General features: G+C 36.8%; 1 protein-coding gene across 1 annotated transcript in view; it reads right to left on the reverse strand.

The window, feature by feature from the left end:
• Positions 1-5189: 5189 nt before the first annotated feature.
• The window catches only part of SLC17A6 (solute carrier family 17 member 6), a gene marked incomplete at both ends in the record, with an annotated part of 31734 nt that continues 11184 nt past the window's right edge, over positions 5190-25739 (reverse strand). The window contains 9 exons of the mRNA XM_082058540.1: positions 5190-5522; positions 5877-6004; positions 7419-7529; positions 8257-8389; positions 10370-10519; positions 12419-12561; positions 13475-13561; positions 13652-13739; positions 15436-15550. Of these exons, the coding sequence (XP_081914666.1) occupies positions 5190-5522; positions 5877-6004; positions 7419-7529; positions 8257-8389; positions 10370-10519; positions 12419-12561; positions 13475-13561; positions 13652-13739; positions 15436-15550 (1288 nt within the window). The remainder of the gene's footprint in view (positions 5523-5876; positions 6005-7418; positions 7530-8256; positions 8390-10369; positions 10520-12418; positions 12562-13474; positions 13562-13651; positions 13740-15435; positions 15551-25739) is intronic.

Consider the following 25739-nt stretch of genomic DNA (forward strand, 5'->3'; position numbering starts at 1 on the left):
TCGAATTAACTAAGGGAAAATAAATAATAGATCAATCTACATTTGTGACCTGGAAAATGTAATGGTGGAAGTGTTGAGATAAGCCATACTACACCAAGTGTTTCTTGACAATATCTCCATACAGTTTTATGGACTTTTTCAGGTTCCAGTTCTGAAGTTGCTGATGTCCATATTTATTGTAGGTTGTAATGGTTTTGAGAGGAGGTTTATGTAGGTGATATTTGAGCTTTCTGAAAATGCATTAGGATTTTGATTGGGTCAAAAGAGAACTAAAATATTTCTGTGTACACTAAGTTTTCCCTCCTATTACTGCTCCACATATCTGTGTATTATGTACATATATATGTGCATATTGTATGTACGTGTGTGTATGTATGTACAAACCTCAAATAGCGCTCTAATGTGGTTTGTGTTAAATTTTAAGTGAAGTATAAGCTTACCATAGAAGTAAAATTCTTGTTGCTAATTAAGTGAACCAGTTTATTTAGTTAGTTTGCTAATTACATGTAATCTCTGTATTATCTGAAAGAAAAGCACTAGAGGAAGTAAATTTGCACATGTATAAATTATATATTGAGTGTTCAGGGTGTCACAGACAGAGGCGATGTGAATGAATTCATACTGCTCAGGATGAATCGGGATCTTGCCAAACCAAACATACCTGCACTGTTTGTCCATGTCAAATGTTCATCTCGTTCACTGTTCTTTGTGCACAGAACCTGTTGTTTGATCCTCAGGGTAGAAGCAACACCTTGTCATCAACCCCTTGTCAGTCATATAAGGTGGTTTTATTCTTTATAATACCTGGATCGCCAGTTTTGCCAACAATCATTTTGTAACTTCGATTCTCAAACAGTAAGGATACTATCTAAGCATGTGACCTCAGTATAACTAAGTACACAGGCTTCAGTAGTTGTGCACGTGTAAATGTATAATATATTTCTTTCTTTGCTGTGCTTTGGGTTACAACAGAGTGAGAAAGTGTTAAGCAAAGCTAGAATAGCATCATGTTAGCTGGATCAGAGAGGACTTACATAGATACCTAATTAAAATATCTGACTGTAGTTCTAGGTTGTTTGATTATTTACTCAAATCTCCCTGTGCAATGAAAACTATTCAAGAAAAAAACACAAACAAATTCAAAATAAGTTCAAAAGCAGCTGCTGTTAAATAGTTAATGTAGACTTAGACTAGCCTTCAAACTCCTTCACAGCTTATCCTGAACGGAACAAAACATTTCATCTTTCAGAGGCAGCAAGTAAGACTGTGATGTTATCTTTCCAACAGTACGGCTTTGAACTGTGACATTTATTCTGACTTCCACATTCATCCCTATTCCTGGCTTCATGCTGAAAGAGGACTTCATTCGTATTTGCAGATATTCTTTTGTCACTGTTATTCAACCTTTACCTTGAGGTTTTCTTTTCCCCCAAAGAAAAGTGTTTTTATGAAATTGGGTCCATTGAATTTCACGATCACTTCTGAAAGCAAAGAGCACTTCATGACAGCTTTATCTCCACAACAAAGAGTACATGTTAACAGAAGGGATCTGACCAATGCAGATTCTAATGTTTTCAAAGTTGTCACTAGTGGAGTGATACTATCTAAATGAAATCATTTGGGGACATAAAGGTGAACATTTGAGGTGATATTTTAGCTCATCTAAACTCAAAGCTTTTCTAATTATTTTAATGGAGCCTGGATTCTGCCCCTCCCTTTACTTATTGTTCTTCACTGAAAAGATAACTAACTGATAAATAAAAATGTGAGTAACAATTCCTTTCCTTTTTTTTTTTTTCACCATGGTGAGTGAGCAGAGAGGGAACAGAACAGAAACAGGTGACAGGACAAAACAATCGGGTGACTGTGGACACATTCTGATTGATAAACAGGGATGGTTTGAGCTGCTAAGGGTTCCAAAGAGGAACGCTGTGCATGCAAGTGCAAGGCGTCTGCAGAGTTAGTCTTTGAATCTGAGTGCAGGAGAGAAATCTCTGGGCAGAAAGGGCACAGAAGCAGCTGAAGAGGGATGTCTTAGCAACGCTACTTCGTTAAAATGAAGTGGAGAAGAAGAAACATAAACGTATTTAGTGAGAAGGAATATAGGAGTTTAGATGAAGGGTCATGTCCCCTCAACTCCCCTTTTCCCTAAACCAGATCCAGCTGTTGCTGTTTCTCTTCGCTGAATCCTCCTTTGCAAGAACCCAATTATTTTCTCCCTTTCCCCTTCTTTCTCAGTCATGTTCCTGATGGTCATTTCCTATATTTTCCTGTGAACTGGAATCTGTGAAGAAGTAAAAATTTTAAAGCCTGTCACACTCCTTTTCCACCCCAGAATGGATTTCTCTGTGCTGCTGTTTTAAGAGGAGGCGAAAGAGTCAAAGCAGAAGCTGAGACCTAGAAAGAGAATGTGGAGGACTGTGGAGTGGTGGAGCATTTAAAGGCAGTTGTTGGGTTCCCAGTGAGTTGTGTACGGCTGAACAGTGCGGTGTCTAATGCCTGGATTAAGGTCTCTCATTTATTCTAAGTAATTAAAAGGTGTCAAGCTAATGAGGACAAAAAAAATTACCTATACTTAGTGCAAGGAAATTATTGAAACAATTCCAAAATATAGCGAACCTGTAAGATTAGACTTGAAAACTAAGAAGAATTGGTTTTAATTTTGCTAATTAGTTTTCATTTTCTGAGCTGTCCACTTACCGCAATAAATACAACAGTACTTTTACAGCCCCTATTTATCCCACTTTTGAATCTGTCAGGAAGTTTCCATGGCAACATCACACAGGTCCACCAAAACAATTAGCAATAACTTTGTGCATTACTTGGCATCTCATGACAACTACCCCATGGGTGAGGAACATTGGGCCCATTGCTGTTCTGTCTGCTTGTTTGCAACCTTTTGTTCAGTTTGGTGTTTCTACATTCTTCTATTTGGTTCAATGAAATTATTGAAGAGTAAAAATTTTGTTAGAAGAAGACTTTTAATATAGGATTTCTTGAGTTTACTAAAAAAAAATCCAAGAAGAACAGGCTGCGATGCTTTTCATTTTCTTCACAGAATGCTGAACCACATCAGCTCTTTGGTAACACAGATCAGTCTGGTTTTCCCAGTGTCACTGCACTGGCTGGCACACTGATCCTCCTGCTCCTTTGTCTTCTGTACCTACTCCAGCCGTCCTTATGAGAGGACAAAAAACAATCTAGACTTGGGCACCTCTCCCAACAAGGCAGGACACCAGGAATTCAGCATAGCTCCCAGCTGTGATGTGAGATGTTATCTCCATATCAATAGCAGAATTTATAATTCTAGTCATCTATTTTAGTCATCTATATTAAAATATGTCTAAAAAAAATGACAAGAAACTACAATGGTCCTCTTTTATATAAAAGGATAAATAGAGCATTTTATTAACACTTTTTGCAGCAACAAAAGTGACACAGTCCACATCTTTTTCATTAAACACAGCAAAAGCTATGGTCACATTTTACATCACTTTGAGGCACAAAGCAAAATACTTTTTTGTTAAGGTCAAGGTATGATTTGCATTTAAAAGAAAAATAAAAAAAAAAAAAGGAGAAGAAACAATCCTCAAGTTGTATATTGCGGTAGCAGGGTTTCCAATCACTAGCACAATACAATGAACAGACCAAGAATCCAGAATGGATTATTACATACAATAGTAATCATTTGATTGAATTAAGAAATGGATCATTGTTGTCATTTTAGAGTATTAAGAAGTGGTCTGGTGTTGCTAACTTCAGTTGGTTCAGTTTGGTTGAATCCCAACAACCCCAAATATATACAACAAGCTAAATGAAGGTTAATATATAGTCTAGAAGATTATGCACTTCATAATGCATTGCACTTATTGCTTGGTACACTAATGTTGCAGTCACTGTTGAGTTATGCTATAAAGACAAGCGTGGTGCTTGTTGGCTTCTTTCAACCCAACACTAGTTATTTACCACTTTGGTTTATTGTGAGCTTATAAATTACTCATATTCAGTGTCCATTATTATTAGGTTTAATTGAAAGACAAATACATTTTTTTTATTTCAGGGATTTCTAAAATAGCGACATTTTCTATAATTACAGTATCTTCGATAAACTTATATCTATGTATACAACTGTGGCAAGATGTGTAAAAATATGAAAGCTATTAAGGGAAGAATAAGGGTTAAATTATTCTCTGTTTCTTCTGTTGGCTTCAAAATATTCTGCAAAACAAATACATCCTTTTTATAGGGCTACTTGCTAATAGTAAATTTCTCTTTGGAATTTTGTAAAAGACTATATATTTTTCTAGGTTATATTGGTTATTTTTTCCTCTCTCTAAAGACTCCAGTACAAAGTTGGAATATACTGCAAAGAATAGAATAATAAAGCTTGCTTTTCAATAAAGGGATTTGACAGTCTGCATGACAAGTCAGACTTAACATTATATATTGTCTTTATAGTAGTTGCTAAATGCAGGGAAGAACATGACAACGCCTATAATTTCATAGGATTCTGTAAAGAATAGAAATAAGAATTTGTGCCCAAACATTCAGTATAAAACTCCTAAATAATTCCTTTATTCATCACAGAGCAGCCTGCAGCATGTAATCACGATAAACATACAATACGCCCTATTTGTTCTTTAGGCTTGACACAGTCACCATTAAAGGGACTGGATCAATCCTCTGCAAACACCTGAGACTCGACCTTTCTTCTTTAAGAAAGCTCTTGTCTTAGACTAAACACACAATTCCTACATCGCACTGAGTAAACGTGTGTATTTAACACAATCTCTTTCAATACAGTGTAACAAATATATAAGTGCATTTTTAATGATCAAGTAATTTTGGCTTTCTAAAAAGAGCATTAGATGTGCCAACTTGATTGCTTAGTTGTGCTTTAATCCTTAGTTATGAGTTTTAGCTCTTGTATACTGTAAGTATCTAATTGCCTCTATAGTTTTGACCAGTAAACCCTTAAAACTCTAATGTTTATAGAACAAATATAACCTAATGAAAGTGATGACATGTCACAACTCATACAGATTGCACTTTGATGTATTTTTTTTTACAGTAAGACCTTCCTGTTTGATATGTGTTTACATGTTTATACCACATCTTATTTCTGTGTGCAAACAATCACAATGAATTTAATCACAAACACTACAAAATATACCCAATATTTAGGTTTGTTATGAATAATCTCCTTCCTTGTAGTTGTATGAGTCTTGTACTTCCTCTTGTACAAATTCCTCTTTTTTCTCCCAACCAGTAGGCCAGCCACCGTTGACCTGGGTTGTAGCACCATAAGACTTGGTGGTACCGTAATTTACATAATTCTGAGTAATGTCCCCTGTCTCTTCAGCAAGTTCATCTTCGTGAATAAAGCCACATTTCTCTTCGCTTGTCTGTTCAGGGTCTGCCCAGGGTTGTTTCTCTCCTGAAGCAAATATGCCATAGAAGATAACACCTCCATAGTGAACTAAAGCCGCAATGAGGAAGACGTACTGCCACTCTTCACGTGTCTGTAAAGAAGAAATTTGCTAAATAAGACTAGTGCAGAGACTCATCTAACTCTTCTAAGCTGAAATATTTAAATTAGGGATTGAGGTTGTGACAGCACAGCTGAAACATTTAAGTGTCCAGTTTGCAATTTATATTCATCTTTCTTTGAAAAATCACTCTTTGTTAGCCTACAAAAGCACTGATCTCATGAGCATATAGTGAACCATGTTTCAAATTTGCGTGTTCCTGGATGCTATTCCCTGCAGGTCCCAGTCTCTAATATGAACATCCTGGCAAATTGTACTATGGAAAGGTCTTTTTCTTGAAACCAATTGTATTAAACTGGAAGATTTTTAAACTCTATTGCTATTTACCTTGTTCTTTGTCATGGCTCCGACAATTATAGGGCAAACCATTCCAGACAAGGTCCCGACTCCATTAGAAATGCCCATTAAGATGCTGGCGTACCTTGGGGCAATGTCTAAATGGTTGACATTGAATCCTGTAATACAAAGGTCAGCAAACATTCATACCAAAAGCAGAGCATTACTTCAATTCTGAAAAGTAACGCTGTCACCCGACAATTTTACTATGACATTTTGGGGCTGTTTAATTGCATTTCTTTTTCTCTAAAAGGCTTATAATTCCTAGAGACACTCTGGGATTTCATTTGCTTTTAAAAATATCTTATAAAAGGATAGCAACTGTATTATCTTCACAAAATTGCAGTTAAAAGAAGAAAATCCCAGCAGTGACTGTGTGGAGTAGAGAACCCAGAAGATATTTAGGCAGGGAGAAAGTTCATATTTCACAGTCTCATTCATGGCCACCTTATGCTGTAAATAACATTTCGTTTCTTCTTCCAACTTGTACCATTTTCCTTCCCTATTGCCTACATTTTTCTTTTTGTCACACAGACCAGCAGAAGGGAGTTTCCTTCTGTTCTTGAGTGGTAAAATAAAAGGAGTAAAAAGATAGTATCTATAAATGAGCTATGAATTATTTGTATATATATATATTTGTTTGTTCTCTTGCTTTTCCTGCAGTTTAATTCTGTTGAAATTCATGCAGTAACTGTTAAATAATCTTAGAAAAAAAACACATGCTTCACTGAAGTGACAGAACTCATTGTCCCCAAAATAAGCATTTAAGTGAAAACAGAAACCAAATCTTTGAATACAGAAAGATGATAAAAAGGCAAAGGTGGGCAGTATGATATGGAAAACTGTTAGGGTACAAAACAGGCATGATACCTTGTAGAACATGTGGGATTAAGGACAGATTTGATTAAGGAGAGTTGAGATGTTTGGCACAAAAGACGAGAGAGCCTGTTTTAGACATAAGGAACCAGCATGGGAGAGGATGCGAAAATCACAGCGGGAAACAGGAGAAGGGCACGTGATTTGTGTTTGGGAAAGGCAAAGGGGTGATGTGTCAGCAGGAGAGTGAAGAGCTGAATGTTAATTCAGAATTCAGAAAGAAATTGCTAGTAATTAGGTCCCAAAATAATAATAATAAAAAAATACAACACTAACAAAGCATTAATCAGTGTACACTGCGGAATAAAATAGTAAAAAGCTTACGTTTAAACAAAGGTGTGTAAATTTAGGTATCATTGTATAACATCAGGCCACTTGTGTTATATGTTTCATTTCATGAAAAATCTATGGTGTACCTTAGCACTTCACTGAAAAGAAAGTCTAATTTGATGCAATGAGTATGGAAAAGATTTAAGTATTTGGACAAAAATAATCTGATATAAAAGTTGTGGTACCAATTGTACTTTGTAATGATCATAAATAATGTCATTTGGAACTCTGGGGTTTGTTTAAATTACTATTAATGAATAAAAACTAGATGAGGTGTTCTATCTCTTAAAATAAAATAATTCACTAATAACAATAACATAAACTTACCAGATATGGCAAATCCACTAAAGCCTACAGCAAGCACTAAGAAGGAAATAGCCACTCCTTTGCTGTGAGAATACCCCACCACCAGAAGAAGAGTTGCTTCCATCCCAAAACCTGGGGAAATCATAAAGAAAACCAGGCATCAGATTTAATTCCCTTTCAAATACAGCAGGCCTTAGGATATGGCAATATTTCATAGGGAGACAGAGGCAAAACATTATCTCGGAATGGAATATAATCAAGTATTTATTTCATTCCTAAACAACACACGTTCTCACTATCTCAAATAATCCTTATTTTATTATTTGTATGCTAATTTATTGGTACTTCCTGCCAGTTTTAAGAGGAAAATAAATACTTGTGATTGGGTTAGGTCATTCCAGCCAACCCTAATGGGAATATACACTGAAACCGCTTATGAATTTTGCAGCCCTTATCGCAACCAGGAATCAGCTCGTGTGACTTTAACCTCTCCCAAGTCAGATACGTCACCTCAGGTGCTTGTCTGGGCTCTCTTGGTGCAGATGGTGTTTAAATGAGGAGCTGAGATTCAGTAAATAGCTAAGAGAAGGCAAATTTAACATTCCAAGTGCTTTTTCAAATGCCAAACATCTATATTGAAACTGGGAATAGGAACGACTTTGATTTAGTAACCACATCACTAATATACAAAAAACGCACAAAGGATTGATACATAAATACATAAACCCACGCAGTTTGTTTGGTTACTGTACACAGTATATATCAAGTATAAATATATACAGTGTATATATTTGTCCATATAGACTATTTGGATGTTGAATCTGTATAAGAAGCTTTTAAATAAAATTGGAAGACTTACCTCCACAGTTCATGATCTTTCTCACAGTAGTGGTTGAAAGAATCTGCTTGCTTCTTAAAAAGTCTGCAATTTGTCCCCCAATAGGAACAATAATTGTCATCACTAAATGCGGCACAGCAGACAAGATACCCACCTAAAATAATCATTCAAATTAGCAGAGTATAAACCATAAGAAAATATTGATAATTCATTTTCTGAAGCATTCAGCAACTAATTAATTGTTTCTCTTCAATTTCAAGCTATGTGCTAAACCTAAAAGTCTTGTCTTGGTTTATTAAAAACTGGTGATCTTAAGTTGACATTGTATTTTACAAAGCACAGCCAGAGTTTTTAAGAATCTCTGATGCCGTGACACTTCTTATTTATAGATGGTTTTTACACATCATATTTAAGCTAATGGATATTTCTCCCGTGAGTTATAGCCCCTCTACCCTTTCTTTTCAGAAAATGTATGATCAAATGTGTTGAGCTGAATTGCTACATTTCTGTTGGTGATGTGTCCAGCATAGCATTGCTCAGCAAACCCAACATGTCCAGACAGGCTCCCTGTGAATCATCCTCACGTACACAATGGCCACTTGCCTTTGATTTCTGACTGTCCCTCAAGCTTCAAATTTCACGTGGGCAAAAGAAATGTCTGAGAAACTCTTGTACACAGTGAAAGGTGACACACTATATATCCAGTGACAATATTCCAAATGCTATACATACAAGTAAAGACGTAGTAATCTTGTGATGACTGTCCCAATTATAATAATAGATTTGAAAACCATTTCTTCAAAGCGGGACAGGGTATCTTTGAGCGTGGTGTGAACTGCCACCCGCATGCTCCTGTCAACAGAACTGCCTTGCAGATAGCTTGTTTCAGTACATGCAAGACATTCTGTTCTAACAAGGAATTCTGATTATTGTCTATATCTGAAAAAGTGCTGAAGCACAGGGTTTTTTTGCATAATTCTTGTCTGAATAGTGGATCTGATGTCTGACTCGAGTTACATCAGCGTGCGGAGCAGACTCCATGAGAACAAAAGGAAAACAAGTTTTCCCTACTTTTCAATTAACATCATGAAATTGTGCTTTTTGCTGCAGTTTATATATGTGGCAAGTATGCTTCGACAAATAGTTTTGTGTTAATAGATGTTTCTCCCAATAAGCCATAAGTTAACTACAAGGAAACCATGGTACTGCAGTTACCACTTTGAGGTGTTCCTGACTAAATAGTAACAATTCATTTATGAGCATCCACATCCATAGCAGGTGAAAACTTTGCTGTCATTGTTTATGAAGCTCCTCATTTCCTTGAATACACTCTAAGAAAAATCTTCTGGAGCAAAATGACCAGATTAATTCTACAGGATATGACCATTCTTATCGTGTTCATAACAGTGATGTTTCAAGCACAGCAAAGCTTCTTGAAATAACTCCAGCTAAAGATGGAAGCCCATCTTTAAATGCAGGATGGCATTACAGAATTTTGACCACGCTCCATAATGCAGCAACATTTTGGAAGCCGCTCATCTAATTGCCACTTACACCACGATTTAGGGTGACTATACCTCATAGAACAATCTCAAAAGAACAAAGGCCTCTCAAAAGCACAAGTCCCCATCACATTCACAAGAAGGAAATCTGTATTAGCAGAAAGCTTGCTACACACCATGAAGGTCTATTTGTGTGTATTCATATTTACATTACAGGTCTGATACAAAATTCCTATGTATTATGTGGAAGTTTAGATCATACTTATGTCTCATATTTTGCTTCTTAAGTGCAGCGGCAGCAGTTCTCACCACATTATAAGAGGGATATATTAATAGAAAGGTGATAAAATTGTACTATCCTTCCTAAAACCAGGTGGTCCTGCTTGGCAAAGTGCACCTGGAAAAACAGAACTGTCTGTCGATGATTTCTTCACAACTTTGTTGGGATCCTGAATCCCCTGGGGTGTCAGGGACAGAGGTGTGATGAGTTTCTCGATACCTTTAAGATTTAAGACTTGTAAACCCATGATAAACGCACAGAATACTTTTCTTTCCTTCTAATACTAAATACCACAAATTTAGCTCTGATATGTACTTAGCTAAGAGAAAAGTTTTACGTTATTTTTACATACCTTGCTTATTTCAAATCCAAACACTTCCTCAAAGTAAGCAGGCTGGCTGATAAGCAGCAAGTAAAAAGTCCAGCTTCTGCAGAAGTTTGCAACAATTATTGCATAGACTGGCATAGATGTAAAAAATTTTCTCCATGGAGTTTTGTATTTCTGAAACACAAGTTATCTTCAGTTATCATAAAGTACATTAACTTCAATTATCATAAATTACATACAGCCACATTTGGATGGGCAAGCTAAATTACTGCAAAATTCACAAGTGGAGAAACTCAGTGATATTCAGCTGTATCACAACACTCATGTACAAGTGCCATTATCTCATCATGTAAGCGTGAACATACTAAGTCCAAAATAATAGTGTGTCTGTAAAAGACAATGCTGCTGTATCTAAGGCAAGAGTCAGATTTTACACCGTAAGTGCACTATTTCATCCAGATTTATTTTAAACGTATATTTTAGCATTTCAACCTTAATCCAGGCATTCTGAATATATTTTTTTTTATCAAGCCTCAGCTGAAACTGCTTGGTCAATATATTTTTTGTTTGGTTTCTTGTATTTTTAAAATCAATTGCATAATGAAAGAAAAAAGAACCCATAACAGATGGAGAGAACTCCAGCCCTGCTGAGTCGCAGCACCTCTCCATGAACCCAGCGCTCTGCCCATCTGTGTTGATCCCAATGCAGGATCCAGACCCAGATGAGTGTTTAAAAATCAATTCAGCAAGGTTCCAAGATGAATTTGGTCTATTGTGACTTGAATACTGGCTCTTCTTTCAAGAAAACAAGCCAATAGATAGATATATGTAATAACTTGTATACTTATTAAATTACACTTAAGTGAGAGCTAAGGATTAAGAGGGCCTTAATTACTGAGAAGCCAGCCAGAAAAGATAACTTGATACTATGGGAAGAAACTAATCACTTCCAAAAAATATTTAGTTAAAAAGCAAAAACAAAAACTACACAGAAAATGTCCAGCCCCAGTTAGAATTATATGGACATTCTTTGAAATATGTATTTTCACATAAGGTTTTCAAAGGCGGTTACAGGTATAAGAAAGCATGAGCACTGTTAATGCTATTGATTATCAACACAGACACTACCTCAAGAACACCTAAAAATGTCAGTTGTCGAAGGAATCATTCTGCAGTATTTCCAGTTCCCTATTTAATCTGAATCAAAGTTTTTTACTAGGTGAAAAATAGGGTCTTTTATTGAGCTCAGTCAAGAACCTGAATTAGAAAACACAATGAAAAGTGGTAATGAGGGTAAATGGGGAAAAGATATTAGTGTTCTTGAGTTAGTAAACATGGTGATAGTCCCTTTAAATTATTTCAGTAGTTAGAGAAATAAAATTATGATTTAGTATGATAAGATTATTAAGTGCCTAGAAAATTCTCTGAAATCAGCTGGTTTTTTTAGTCCTTGAGAACTAACCCAGTACAGAACTAAGTCAGGTTATGAGAGGTTCATAGCATGTTTCTAGGAAAATTACCACGATAATGAGGAATGTTTATGGCTCTCCTAGTATGCTCTATTGTAACCTGCGGTCTTTCTTGCATATGAAACATAGAATGGAATTTACTTTTCTTTTTTTCTGATGTTCTGAGGACCTCGAGAAACACTGAGTAGTGCTTTAATTCCAGTTTACTCCTAGGAAGAGGAAAACCTTCCAGAAGGGATTATATAGGAAGGAAATAAACCACTTGAACTCAAGGTGGTGCGAAAGTCTCAATCAAATGTGGCTGCAGGTTGGGGTTTTGTTATACTTTGGAGTACAAAAAGGAAAAGAAAAAGAGGCATAAATTCCATGAGTGATGTACTAGAACTGGAACCTGTATTCTCCCCTTGTACAAGCGATATTCACCCAGAAATCCATCAGGAGATTTCAGATCTCCCCACCCCAAAAAGATGCAAATGTTTGAAACATGCTTTTCTATCTTAAAGAAGGGTGTTTGATTTTTTGTTGTTGTTGCTATTGGTTCTATTTGGGGTTTTTGGTTTTTACTTCTATCTCATAGGAAACAAGGTGTGAGCAATATTCTTACTTCCATTGCACCTAGGAGGTTGGCACTCTCTCCAATGCTTTCTTCTATGTATCTCCTTTCTTCATCTGTGATCGTAGGATGCTTTGCAGGACTCTCATATGAAACCAAAAGCCAAAACATGTACCAGACTATACCAAAGCTCCCTTTAGAATGGAAAGAAAGACTTTAAAAAGATGCACAGTAAAGCAGCAAACAAGGAAAAAAGTCTGTGAATAATGATAACAAATGTAAATGGCAATTGTTGTTACTGATTCCCTATTGAGTCATTCTAACAGGGAGCTGGATCCTGCAAATAGTATCTGTGCAAAATGCACAGAGAGCTGGACCACAGTGAAGTCATCTTTGCTTCGTTTACAGAATGATTTCACTGTAAGTGAATATTCACTGGTATTTTAATATCAGTTTGTACAATGCAATGCAACAAAACAGCTTCCGTTTCATTCCACCCGACTGTAAATTAAATTCTATTCTGCCTTAAGCCACTGTTGTTTGATTGCTGAACTAACTTTTTTACCAGCAAAATACAAGATTGAGACATTGTTTTAAACATAGCAATGCACTTCCTGAGTAGTTTATTAAATTTCTAGAAGATATCCCCCTGACTGACATCAAGTTTACACCTCAGAATGAACTCCTTTGGGCCCTTCTTTTCCATCAGTGTAAGCTAAGGTAGCAAAACAAGTGTGAATAAAGTCATATAGGTCTTCAGATAAAAGTCAGGACATCTTAGGTACTCTAAATTTATAGTTGTATAAATAAAATGGCAACGTTACATGATCTGAGATTTTGTAGATCTGCATGGCAGTTTGCACTACTTGTATTAGAAGTGACAAAGGTTTCACCATGAACTGGTTTCTCTTCTTTTTTATTAATGTTGCTTTCCTACACTCTCTCCTTTAAATTCTGTTCTTTCATTGTCCTTTTGTCTGGACTGCATTTTTAGCTTTATAGACCTACATATCTCTTTTTTTGGCCTCTTAGCAGTAGCTTTTACATTTTTAGAAAGGGTAGAGCAGGGTCGTACAACATCGGAGTGAGACGAGCAGAAACGCGTACCGTACACGTAGAACACAGAAGACCACCCAGTATATTGCACTAGAATCCCAGCTAAAGGCATCGCAATCACAGCTCCTGCATAGGAACCTACAAAACAAGACGAAAGGTGAAAAAAATCAGTCTCAAAATACTTTCACGGTACAAATAAAAGAAAGGCAAAAATAGAAAGTGACTTACCACAAAAGGACGTGGTTGCTAACCTACTTCTTTCTAATGGGGGGGCCCACTTGCTCCAAATACCGTGACAGGCAGGGTAGGTGACCCCCTGGGGAAGGGGTGCCACAAGTTAGCTAATGCCGATCAAGCACTCAGTTCATTGTCTTTGCATGATTTTTTTGTTTGTTTTAATTGCTACAAACAAGAAGTTGAGAATGCTTTGCATTTCTAAAGTCTGAGCACAGCCATAGAAAAACTTCAGTCTCTGTTAAAGTCAAAATAGGTTTTGTATATCACTCCAGATCATTAAAGACGCCTGATGAAACAGATATAAAACATAATTATTTCCTTTGGTACCCCTTCCCCCTTCCAGGAAAGAATTGTGAAGAATTAAAAAGAAAGAATCTTAATGCACAAGTACCAGAATCAAAGGAAAGTTGAAACCACAGACCTTCTGGAGTCTTTCTAATGCTGGGCTCATTTCTCCAACCCTCAGTTTTGGCAACCATCCACCATTTTTTGATCTAACATTTAAAGCATAATTCAGGAAACAGAGATTACTGTTCCACTGTTCTAAAACTAGAAAACAAGATCAATAAGAGCTTAAAAATACAATAGTAAGAGAGAAGTTTTTCACTATCTTTGTCTTCCGTGAACCTTCTTGAGCACTTAAAGTGAATAATTGAAAGATGTTATTTGGTTTGATTTTAAACCAGTTACTTTTTAGGTCTATTTTCAAATCCATCTTCTATCTTTGGCAATAAACTAACAAAAAAATAAAATCCTGCTTAAGAATGATTACGATGTATGCATAGTTATATAGAGTCACTTTTCTCTCAATCTGATGGTTTGTTTCCTATGCAAAAAGAAAATAATAATAACTTTTTTGATTAATCTCAATATGAAAAAGGTTGTAAAATACTTTCTTCTGTTTTGAAAGAAGATCCTGTAACCAATTTCATCTTCACTTCAGTCTCTCTGACAATTTTTTTAAACAACATAAAGATGGAACCTTAAGGTTGTCATAATTTACTGTAAAAATTCTTCAACAGTCCCATTTGAGATGTTTTGCGTTCACAATTCCCTTGGACAGAATCACAGAGATGAGTGGGTCTACAATAGCTGCTCTATTTTGTAATTACCCAGTTGCTTCTGTTCTGTTTGCAGCTGAGCACACCTCTGTACACCCAGATCACTCTTCAGGAGTGGATCCCTTTTTCTACACATATACTTTAGGAATTGGATTGTCAGTTCCCTAACTTGCAGGCACATTCTGCATAATCTTTTAGAGTCTTTTTACACAATAAAGTGCATGAGTTAAAATCAGCTCATGCAACAGAAGCGTGTAGAACCAGTGATCACAGTCCCCAAAATCTGTCTGTCAGTAAAGAAACAAATTTAGAAGGCAGGCTCAGCTTTTTTCTTTTTAAAGTTATGGTAAATCTCTCATTCATTCCAACAAGAGCATGATCAGGGCCTGTGACAGAAGCTTAATTCTTTATTGTAGGTTTAATCTGAGGCTGGAAAGCAAATAACTGTTGAGAATATCAATAGTGTAAACCCTATGCAGTGAAACTCTGTGTTAAATACTTATCTCACTGGCTTCTTAGCAAGAGAAAACTTCACTGTGTAATTGTATAGATGAAGGAAAATCAAATATCTGTAATTCATACATTGAAACCCATCATGCTGAAAACCACTAATAACCTAAAAGCAATTTTTCTTTTCCCTCAAAAGTTGCAATTGCTAGTTAAGGCAAACAAACAGCTATCACATTTACTGCTGCTTTGATATTTTTTCCGTACCTCTACAAGGCCCTGCAAGATCCTCACGAAGATGACGCACCCGTAGTGCACCCTGGCTGCAGACGGGATTAACATGTTGAGGGAGGATGTCAGCAGGATGGCAGCACCAAATACTCTGCAAAGGGAGAAAATAAATTAAAATTAAAAGAAAAAAAAATAAAAGTAAAGGAAGTACCTTCAGTATTGTTCCAATTTACTCTACATATGTTCACATATCAATATAGATGTATTCAGACATATGTTCTTTATGTAGGGAATATAGTACCTGCTGGACTGCATTAGAATCTACTTCCATCTAGTGTAATAACCTGTCTAATGTGACACAGACCAAACATCTCTTTAGCATTTCCTAAGGAAATACATCTTGTGCACTCACGGGTATAGATCTTATTCTGCTTATACATCCCCACTCTTTCCTGTGGTTTATTTCCATATCTATTGCAACTGAATCTGATTGAATTCTCTGCCCTCTACAGAAATCAGAAATTAGGTCTCGAAATGGTTTACTAAATCAGGTGGCCCGGTAAAGGAGAGATTCTCGTTAGTGCTTTAAATATAAGAAAGTGGCACCGTGGTTTCACTACTTATAAAGCAGAAGAGAATCCACTTTAGCAAATGCCAAAGCAGCAGGAAGGATTTCGAACAGAGCTGGGATTTTCTTAGATGCAAGAATTAACCAATCTGGAAACACATATCCATAGAAACCAGATCATTCTTTCTGCTGTTTTTTCAGAGGCTGCTCACTGAATGTTGCTGATTTTGATTCCAACAGCATCCCAGGAATTGCTTCAAATAAGGCACATTACAAGGTCTGAATAAATGTGTGAAGTGATGACTTGTTTTCAAAATTCAATTACTTAGACTGAATTTTGATTTGATTCAGTTAATATCTGCCCCTTGTAGGGTTAAGCTTTTTCTCCAGTATTATTATATCATTTTTTTAATGTTCATTCATTCCTTTATTGTGGAAATAATCCTTTTTCCCCTGCATCTTCCTTTCAGTGGAACTATGCAAAGGGATGGAGCCAGTAGCAATGACTGGCCACTTTCTTTATACAAAACTATGTAATACTAAGATAAATCCGGGCGATGTCTTAACATATGACATCACGATATCTGATGTGGAACTGATTTGACAGAAACCTTTAACCTCAGCATATGTTCTTCAGAAATTGGTTCAGTGCCATAAGTTAGTGAGAAACAGACCTTGGGCTGAAGAATCAGCGTTAAGTTTCAAGATGAAAATTCTCCTCATAGAAATCTACGTTTCACAATCTCTATTTAGAATTACAGCCTGATATGAATCTTTAAATAGCAAACTGAGTATACTCCACTTTTATTTGACAAATATTAAAGGGCAGCAGAAGAAAGCTCCTTGGCACAGTAAGGAAGCTTTATTAAATAGTTCTCAATCTGTTCTCCTCATTGTGTTCCCTGTGATCCTCACCTTGTGTTAAACAAGATCTAGCTGGCTGTGCAGCACATTTCTGGCTTTGTTTGGCAGCATATTCAATACATTTACTGGGACTGATGGGTGCATGTGTTTGTGTTGTACCGTGTGAACTATTTTGGCCTGAATTCTGTCTTTACTATTAATTTCTTTATGTGGAAGTTTCTACTCCAAACATACATGTGGTTCATTTCCTTATGATTTAATACCCCCATATGTTCACATAAACTACAATGGTGTCTAGCTTTTCATTTGCCTTTTCTCTTTGTTTATTAATGAGAAGAGTTTGGGACTAATAGGAGCTTTGCTTGTGGTTTTTACAAAGGCTTTTAAAAAGTTCAGTGTTCCTGTTAACAATTTTTAAAGAGCAATAGACTGTAACTGTTCTAAAGGTTTCTCAGGAAAATCCTTATTTGCTTGTAAGCAGGAAGAAAGGACTATTTGGTTTGTGGCCTTTCTTGTTTATTTTCTGAATAGTCATTTAATTAGATGCCTAACACAGCAATATGGTTTAAATTTGTGATTGTGTACAGATTTGCTGGTGCAGTTTTTTAACTAGTGTGAATCAGTGCAACTCTTTCTAAATCACGATTCACAGAATCACAGAATCGACTGGGTTGGAAAAGACCTCAGAGATCATCAAGTCCAACCCTTGGTCCAACTCCAGTCCATTGACTAGATCATGGCACTAAGTGCCATGTCCAATCTCAGTTTAAAAACCTCCAGGGACGGCGAGTCCAGCACCTCCCTGGGCAGCCATTCCAATGCCTGACCACTCTCTCTGGAAAGAATTTCTTCCTAATAGCCAGCCTAAATTTCCCCTGGCAGAGTTGAAGCCCATGCCCCCTTGTCCTATTGCTGACTGCCTGGGAGAAGAGACCAATCCCCACCTGGCTAGAACTTCCCTTCAGGTAGTTCTAGAGAGTGCTGAGCTCACCTCTAAGCCTCCTCTTCTCCAGACTAAACAAGCCCAGCTCCCTCAGCCTCTCCCCATAGGGCTTGTGTTCAAGTCCCTTCATCAGTCTTGTTGCTCTGTTAAAATCATTCCTGTTAAATCATGCTAAGATAGAACATTAAAAAATGGCGTCTCTTTCTAAGGATGATATTTGCAAAGTTGTTAGAGTATTTAACTGTTTTTTCAAGGAAATTTACTCTAGTTTCTCAGTTCTGTGTCTGAAATCAGCTTCTGTTGACCACAACTGAAAGTTGTGTTTCCCAGAATTGCCTTTGTTCTCATGTTCACTGAAGAGAAGCTGTTTCTTTCATTCTGTTCCTTCTAGAAGAGAAAGGAAAATGTAATTTAAGGAATAATCACAGACATGCATCTTCTAAATTAAAATCTTGCCTGCATTTAGCCACAAAACTACCAACGAATATTTAGTTACAGTGAGGAGCAGATAATGAAATAATTGCACAATGTCACTTGTAAGTCAATTGTCTCAGAACTGTGCTCTGTTGGAACAGCCTTCTCAAAAACAAATCAATTTTTCCCAAAAAAAAATCTATGAAATTAAGGGTAGAATACATTAAATTATGAGTCTTGTCAGAAATGGCTTTTTTATCCGTTTCCTTGAATGCATATTAAAAGCAGTACTGTGAATTTAGTACATGACTATTTTAGTGAATTAGTTTCCTCTCTGACTCTTAGTCAAGAGTAAATTCATCTTCCTACATTTGCTTTGCATGTCTCATACACATCCATAAATATATTCAGTATTTATCCTTCGCGCTCTTTTGTCTTGCTACATTTATTTCACCTCCATAAATACTAAATTCTTCATAAAAGAGAATTATGATATAGTTCTGTTTTTTGTACATACTGTTTTATTGTTTTAAATATCTCAACTAAATATATTTATTATGATTTAGATCAAATAAGAATTATTTTCAGCTACAATAAATTTTAATATATTTTAATGCTTCTCACATTCTAATATATTTAATTGAGAAACGGAGCATTCCAATTGTTCCTAAGGCATTTACATCAAACCTCAAATTTGTGCTCTTTTTTTTGCTTATCATCTTTTTGTTATGTTTATCAAGCTACTGATTTTATGACCTGTTATAGTCTTTAGTTTCATTTCTGCTTCTCAGACAGTTCTCATTTGCTTGATTTTGCTGCAATGGCTACTCCAAATATGGGTTAGAAACCATGTTTGTCTTCAGGATCCTCATGTTTCCATGACAAATTGAGAGTATGTGCATTTCCATAGTTGTATTTATTGCAGTTGAAAAGGTTTATATTCATTCTTAAACAGACATGGCTCCTTGTTTAAAATGAGACTTTTGGCCTATTTAGGAATGTTCATTCCTATCCCACAGACCTATGCATTTTTTAGACATGTATCTGTTTGTCCTCTTGATATCCTGATATCATTTTGAAGGATACCTTATGGGATATGGAAACTTAAAGCTGAGTGCCCTGTGGGGCATGTCTTCAGCCATCCTTCCCCTGGTGGCATGGGCTGCTGGAGAAGACTTTCTACCTCCCACTCCAACACCACTGGAATTCACGTCTCTCATGGACTGAGCCAAGCCTTGCTGCAGAGTGCCCCTTGGGTTGAGCTCAGCCTAAGAATTTCATGTAGCTGTGCTGTTGAATTTTGATTCAGATTTGTACCTGAAAATCCATTTCATGCTTTTCATATTTTAATGGAATGACAGAAATGAAGAGCTTTACCAGACTGAAGGTAAACTCTGGGAAAACTACAATATGCCACAACAACAGCACAGGAGAGACCAATGGCATTGCCTTCACTCTTGAACCTGACTTTAGGAGGGAATTAAAACACCCTGACATGCCTTCAGCTTGGGGGAAAATTCCTTTCTGACCCTGAATCAGCAACTGTGTAACTATATCTAAGAGAAAATAACTGTATGCAGAAGAAGATAAATGAATAAATACAGTAGTAGTATCAAGGAGAGGGAAAAAAAGGTAAATCCTGGTCCTCATAAGTGGCCAGAAGAAGCCCTGAAACAAACAATTATGCTTTGGTTATCTATTTCTATTTCTAGACTTGGTAGACTCAGTCCCAAAAGTCAGAATCTAACATTGATCTCCAGTGTTTTACTGACATTGGCATTATATGAAGGTCACAAGCTGTGACTTACTCCTCCTGTAATACAAGTAGTAATAATAGCAAAATCGTATTTGACTAAGAGACATTTGGGATGGGAGCAGAGGAAGGAAATGACTCTGACAATTCAGGAAAAATGCTTAGAATGGAACGAGATTGCGGGGGAATTAATCTTGTTGGGTTTCAAGCCAATCGGCTCATTTTTTCTCTTTAGGGACAAACTAAAGAGAAAGCAGTGTATTTCTTTTCATCCCTGGATTTCTAATCTCTGCATTTGTGCAGCCCCACTATTCTCATCTACCTTTTCCAAGCAATTCACATGACATGAGCATTCTGCATGGAAGGGCGTTAGAGGTATCATCACTGGGCTGGAAGAAACACCCACTCAAAAAGTGAGTTGAGCACAGTGGTTGCACAGATGCATCCCAACTGCTGAATGTTTGGGTGACATATAGGGTTACATATATTATATCTGAAAGGAAGGGGTCCCAGTTGGAAGCATCCCTTTACCCGAAGGACTGGGAGTGAAGATTGCAACGATGACTTCAAAAAACTAAAATCCCTTTCATATGTGTGCGGGGAGGAGCCGATTCCTCAGCTATCTGAATCCCATGTATTTCTATTTATGTCATTTTTAATATAATTTTTAAATTCCACAATTATCTGTGTTTCTTTATTTTCTGAATTAAAGATCCAACTTTTTGAAAATTAAACTCTTACAGAAATAAAATAATATATCTGTCCTAAAGCATATGAACTACCTTAACTAAAGTTTCTCCTTTAGAAAGAGATGAAACCAAAGAGTAACTACATATGTTCAAAATAACATTTTTTAAAATACTTATTTAAAATATAAAATACTGTAGGTTTAAGATGCTCAGATATATGCTGTACTAATCAATTATGAATGCCATTTCATTAAATTCCAAAATAATTAAAGAATAATATGTGTTGGTCACTGACAACTACAAAACAAGATTGCAGATATTTTAATGGATTTATTTCTATGAAGACACAGAAGGTTTCACATCAATCTTCATGACAACCTAAAGAAGTTTTCAGTGGTTTCAATAGAAAATTAATTCAGGACTGTAACTGAATAGTTTTCACCTCCAAAAAGCCATCATTTCATGGAAGACATACATGGAATAAGAAAGTTTGATTTTTTTTTTGTTAGTTTTTAAGGGAATTATGGAGGGGAATGTGGGATGTGAAAGCATGTCACACTGCTACAATAAATGAAAGCATTATAAGGGGGTTTATTCTGACTGAAAAAAAAACCTATGGAAAATGTAGCCCATGTTCTTTCCTGGGACATACAACCACTGCACTTGACAATTTTACAGTAATACTGATCATATTATAGAGGACATTCTTTTAACTTGGTAAAGTAAATGTATTGAACAAATACTTTATTTGTAAACAAAGATAAAACACTTTTCCTAGTCTTAGTTGAGATTCTTCTGTTAGGTAAGGATGGAAACTAAAGAAGAGTGAGAACATGACTTGTCCTTGCAAAGTTTTCCCACCCTAGTCTACAGATGAGATGAAAATTCCTGCATTAAAAATAAACAAAATTTATTTGTATTCAGGTTGATGAGCTGATTACTGCCATTCTGTTTCCTTTCAGAAAACACATAAAATATGTTGAACCAAACAGATATCAAACAGATAAACTGGGTCATGACTACCCTTTGATGTTCTTCCTTGAACAGTGCTTGTTTGGGAGAATCCTAGAGCAGCAGCAGCTCTGGGCAGCTGAACATGTCTCATGCAAAGTGACTTTTTACACTATTCTGACAGCTCAAGATTTCTGAAATGTATTGTCTTTTACTCCGATGTTGCCTGCTATCATTCATCTTTGCCACACCTCCTTCTACAAAAGGTCAACAGCACAACATAGAACTGATTATGTTATTTTTTTATACGATGCAAAGAATTTCTTGTCTAAGAGGAGCTGCAAGGCTGAATGCTGGATTAAATGCTTAGTTTTTTCAGTAAAACAAAATGTGTAGGGAGGAACAGGACAGGAGCTGGAATGCCTGTAGGCATGTAGCGGTTTTTCAGAATCCTTCCTTCTGCAAACATCACTAGCAACGACAATTTGTGGTTGTCCTTTTTAATTTCTTTTTCTTTGAGTCGTGCAGTGACTGAATAGATGGAAATTTCAGGTGTTTATCTGCCAGTTAACTTTTACAAAATGCATCTCTGTTCATGTCAGCTGTGATGAGGGCCTGCAAAGGCTTTGACACAGAACATGAATGTTTTGAGGACCTGAATATGCTATGGTTTGATCTGTGAGGTTTGAAGATAAATAAATCCCAAAATATTCACAATTCTTTTAGCAAAACAGACCATACAAGGGCTGGATCAAGTGCCAGAGTGAAATGCCAGGCAGAGATGAAGTCAATGTCTATCAGCAACCCAAAGTCCCTTTTGCCTTCTGCCATCTCCAAGCCCCACTGACGCCACTGATTCATACAGGTCAAACCAAGACCCTAAATAATTTTCATGCTGCACTTTTCATTACCTGTTCATAGTCTTATTTTTGATGTGTTGGTGTGTATTTTTTGAAGAACTTGGGCACTGTTGGATGACAGCATCATTGCAATGGATGCTGACTGTAAAAGACTCCTGGGTCATTAAATTCTGATCGTTGCTCTTACCAGCAAGTGCATTGCATCATCCTTTCATAAGCATATCGAGGTCCGTCTCAGAAGTAATTAGCATTTGCCCTACTTATTTTGGAGGCCTCTCCAGCTTGTAGGTTACTCCCTACATCCAGTAGATTTCTTGCACCCATGCTCATTTATTTTAATGGGTTTAATCTCTGCAGTTTACCCCAATAGCAATCCTACTTTCTTTCTTTTTTCATCTCATCTTCTTTGTCCTTCACTCATTTGATCACCCTACCAACCCCCACTCTCTCCCGTCAGAATTCAGCTGGGGAATCTCTCAAACCTGCGGTTTCGTTTTACAGCTCATTATATCCACGTATGTCTAGATAAGGCTCTGACTCATCCCTTCTAGCTCATTAGCTTTGGGATCACTTGCTGTTTAAATATGTAACCTGCTAGATCATGTTTCAAACCAAGACCATCTCATTTGAATTACCGTACTGAGTTCCAGGGCTTAGGCTGTGATTCAACTGTCTCTGTTGATTTAGAGATACATAATGCAGCTATAAAAGAAATCATCTGTGTTTTTAACTTTACAATATTTTATGGAGCTGATTGGGAGGATAATTGCTATCTGTTGGACTTCAAAGCTTTCTCTGTTCTGCTTTGTTGGGTGTTTTCTGGCATACAGGCCACATGTTACAACTGATCGTATCTGAACTGCTGAGAGTAAAAGTGTGTTCCTTCACAGCAAAGTGATTGGGACATCAGTGGTTTTATGCAACCAACCTAAACATCATTTTGTTGCATGAAATCCAGTGTACATATTATATTAGGGTGAAGTGTCAAAGCAGGTAGAGAGGACTAAGGAGACCTGTTGGAAAGAGTGCCTGGAAGTAACTGTGCCAGAAGCTACATGGGTTTTATTTCAGAGGATCAGCTTTTTCCACTCTGAAAGAGACCCTGGTCATGAGGTATCACACATGCAGAAGGGATTCATAGAGGCTGATGAGCTGGAAGCAAAGTTATTTGATAGTATTGACATATCTACAAGATATAATCCCAGTAAATAATATGGAGGTTTTTTATAAGCCTGGTCTGAAAATGTCTTGTGTAATTTTATGTAAACTCTGTGGTAATTTTTCTACAGATACCAGTTTCAGAGGATTTGGATCAATGGAGGGTGGAAAGCAAAAATAAGTCCAAATTTCAGACATAGTCTAACTCTTGTTAGTTATATCTGAATAATCAGGGTCAAGTTCTGAATTTTTTACATTTAGCCCTGAACAAACTCATCCAGAGTAAATGTAGTTCCCTGCTTTCGGTATCACTGCCATTTTAGATCCAAGTAGTTCCAAAAGTCCACATGTAGTAGTCAACTGAGAATAATACAGGTGCTTCTCAGTAACAAAGAGTTTTGCTTGGAAGCTATAAATTTAACACCATTTATAATTCTTTACTTGCTTTCGATTTATGCAAATATAGACTCTTACTGACTTCTGAAAATATTCTTTTTCCTTGGCAATATATCGTGACAATTATTTGCATCTTTTTCAGCTGTTCCCCTGTGCATCAGCAGTTACCTCCTTGACCACAAACTGTGAGTAGCCATTCATTTGGAATATTTACATTACCTATTATGTTACCCATTCATCACCTTTGTAACCTAAATAATCCTGATAATATTTCTATTATCTAGTTATCCGTTTGTATCATGCTGATTACTCTTCTTGGGGCAATTTATATTACTATTTATATATTTAAAATGGACTAAGTGAAAACAAATCCAGTGTGGGGAGATGCTGTTTAGTGATTCTGGGACATATATCATCATTCTGACTTGTTTCTAGTATGGGCTGATTTCGTGATGACTCTGTTGACCCTTTCACTGTAGACACGTGCCTGTGAATTGCCCACCCTGGCAGTTTATGGCTTCATAAATGATCGACAGAATGTGGGGCTGTTTTCTGAATCGGGCCTTTAATTTGCATAGAATGGCATAGAGCTACCAAAGCGGGGATTATGCCATGAATATTAGAGTGCTTGACAAACTCAGCTGCGCAGCAAAACTGATGCAATAAGCTACCTTCAATATTAGAGAGGAACACTTATTCCCACCTCCCAGTCCTAGGCTGAGATTCTTCATGAGAGAATCGCTTAAAAATGATCCTCTTTAATAGCAGTCTGTAGCCAGAAGCTGTGGTGTAGCAGCTTTATTTGGCTTTTTGAAAATGTGTTAAAACAGGTTATTTTCATTCATATGTGTACAAAGGAGGAGGGGGATCTGTCTGTGTGCCCTTCATACTAAATCCTATTATAAGCCCTTCATGAAGCATTAATATGTATAAACCGACCTCCCGCCATCTAATCTCGTATAATAAGGGCTCGGATACATTATTAATTTTTGTCACACATCTGAGGCCCCCTTTTATCAACCAAAGCCCCCATCCAAATCCCTTGTTGCATCATTAAATTGTGAAAACAGCTTCATCACTTGTGACAGAAAGATGGAAGGACCCTGAGCCATATGGCAGAGGGAGCAGTGGTACCAGCCACCCGGAGATGTTTCCCCGGTCCCCTTCCTGCAGTGACTGGTGCTTAAGAGACCCTGCAATGCAGTAGGGTGACAAAACCACCTCGGGTTTTTTGTGCAATATTGGCTTCTTTGCCTGGAAACAGATGAACCCAACACCAGTGCCTGGGATCAGAGCCCAGTTTGATCTGCGGGATTTTGAACTGAAAGGTGGGGTTGCAAATGCAACTTTGGGGATTCTCTCTTGCAGTGCAAGGTCAGTTTATGCCTTCAGAAGTTCAGAAGTTGGCTCTCGTCTGAGCATCCACAAATCCCTTGGTCATGCTGTGAATTATACATGGTTTGCAAATCAGGAAAACACACAGTATGTCCACCTGCTCAAAGAGAGTGAATAATTTCTCTCTATAAATCATGAAAATGTAAAGATGAAAAATTCTAGAAAACCTTTGGGAATTGTATTTCTAAACCAATACTTTCCCTTACAGTTTTTATGCTTGTTGTCATTAAGGCTGAGTTAGGGAGAAATATTCTGATTTCACTGACATAGCAATGACACGGTTTTGCTGAAAATCTTTGGGGCTCTGAGATGAGATGCACCGACATACTGTTGTCTGAAACTCAGTTTA

This window comes from Streptopelia decaocto (assembly GCF_964273445.1).
Source record: "Streptopelia decaocto genome assembly, chromosome: 7".
Classification (NCBI taxonomy): Eukaryota; Metazoa; Chordata; class Aves; order Columbiformes; family Columbidae; genus Streptopelia; species Streptopelia decaocto.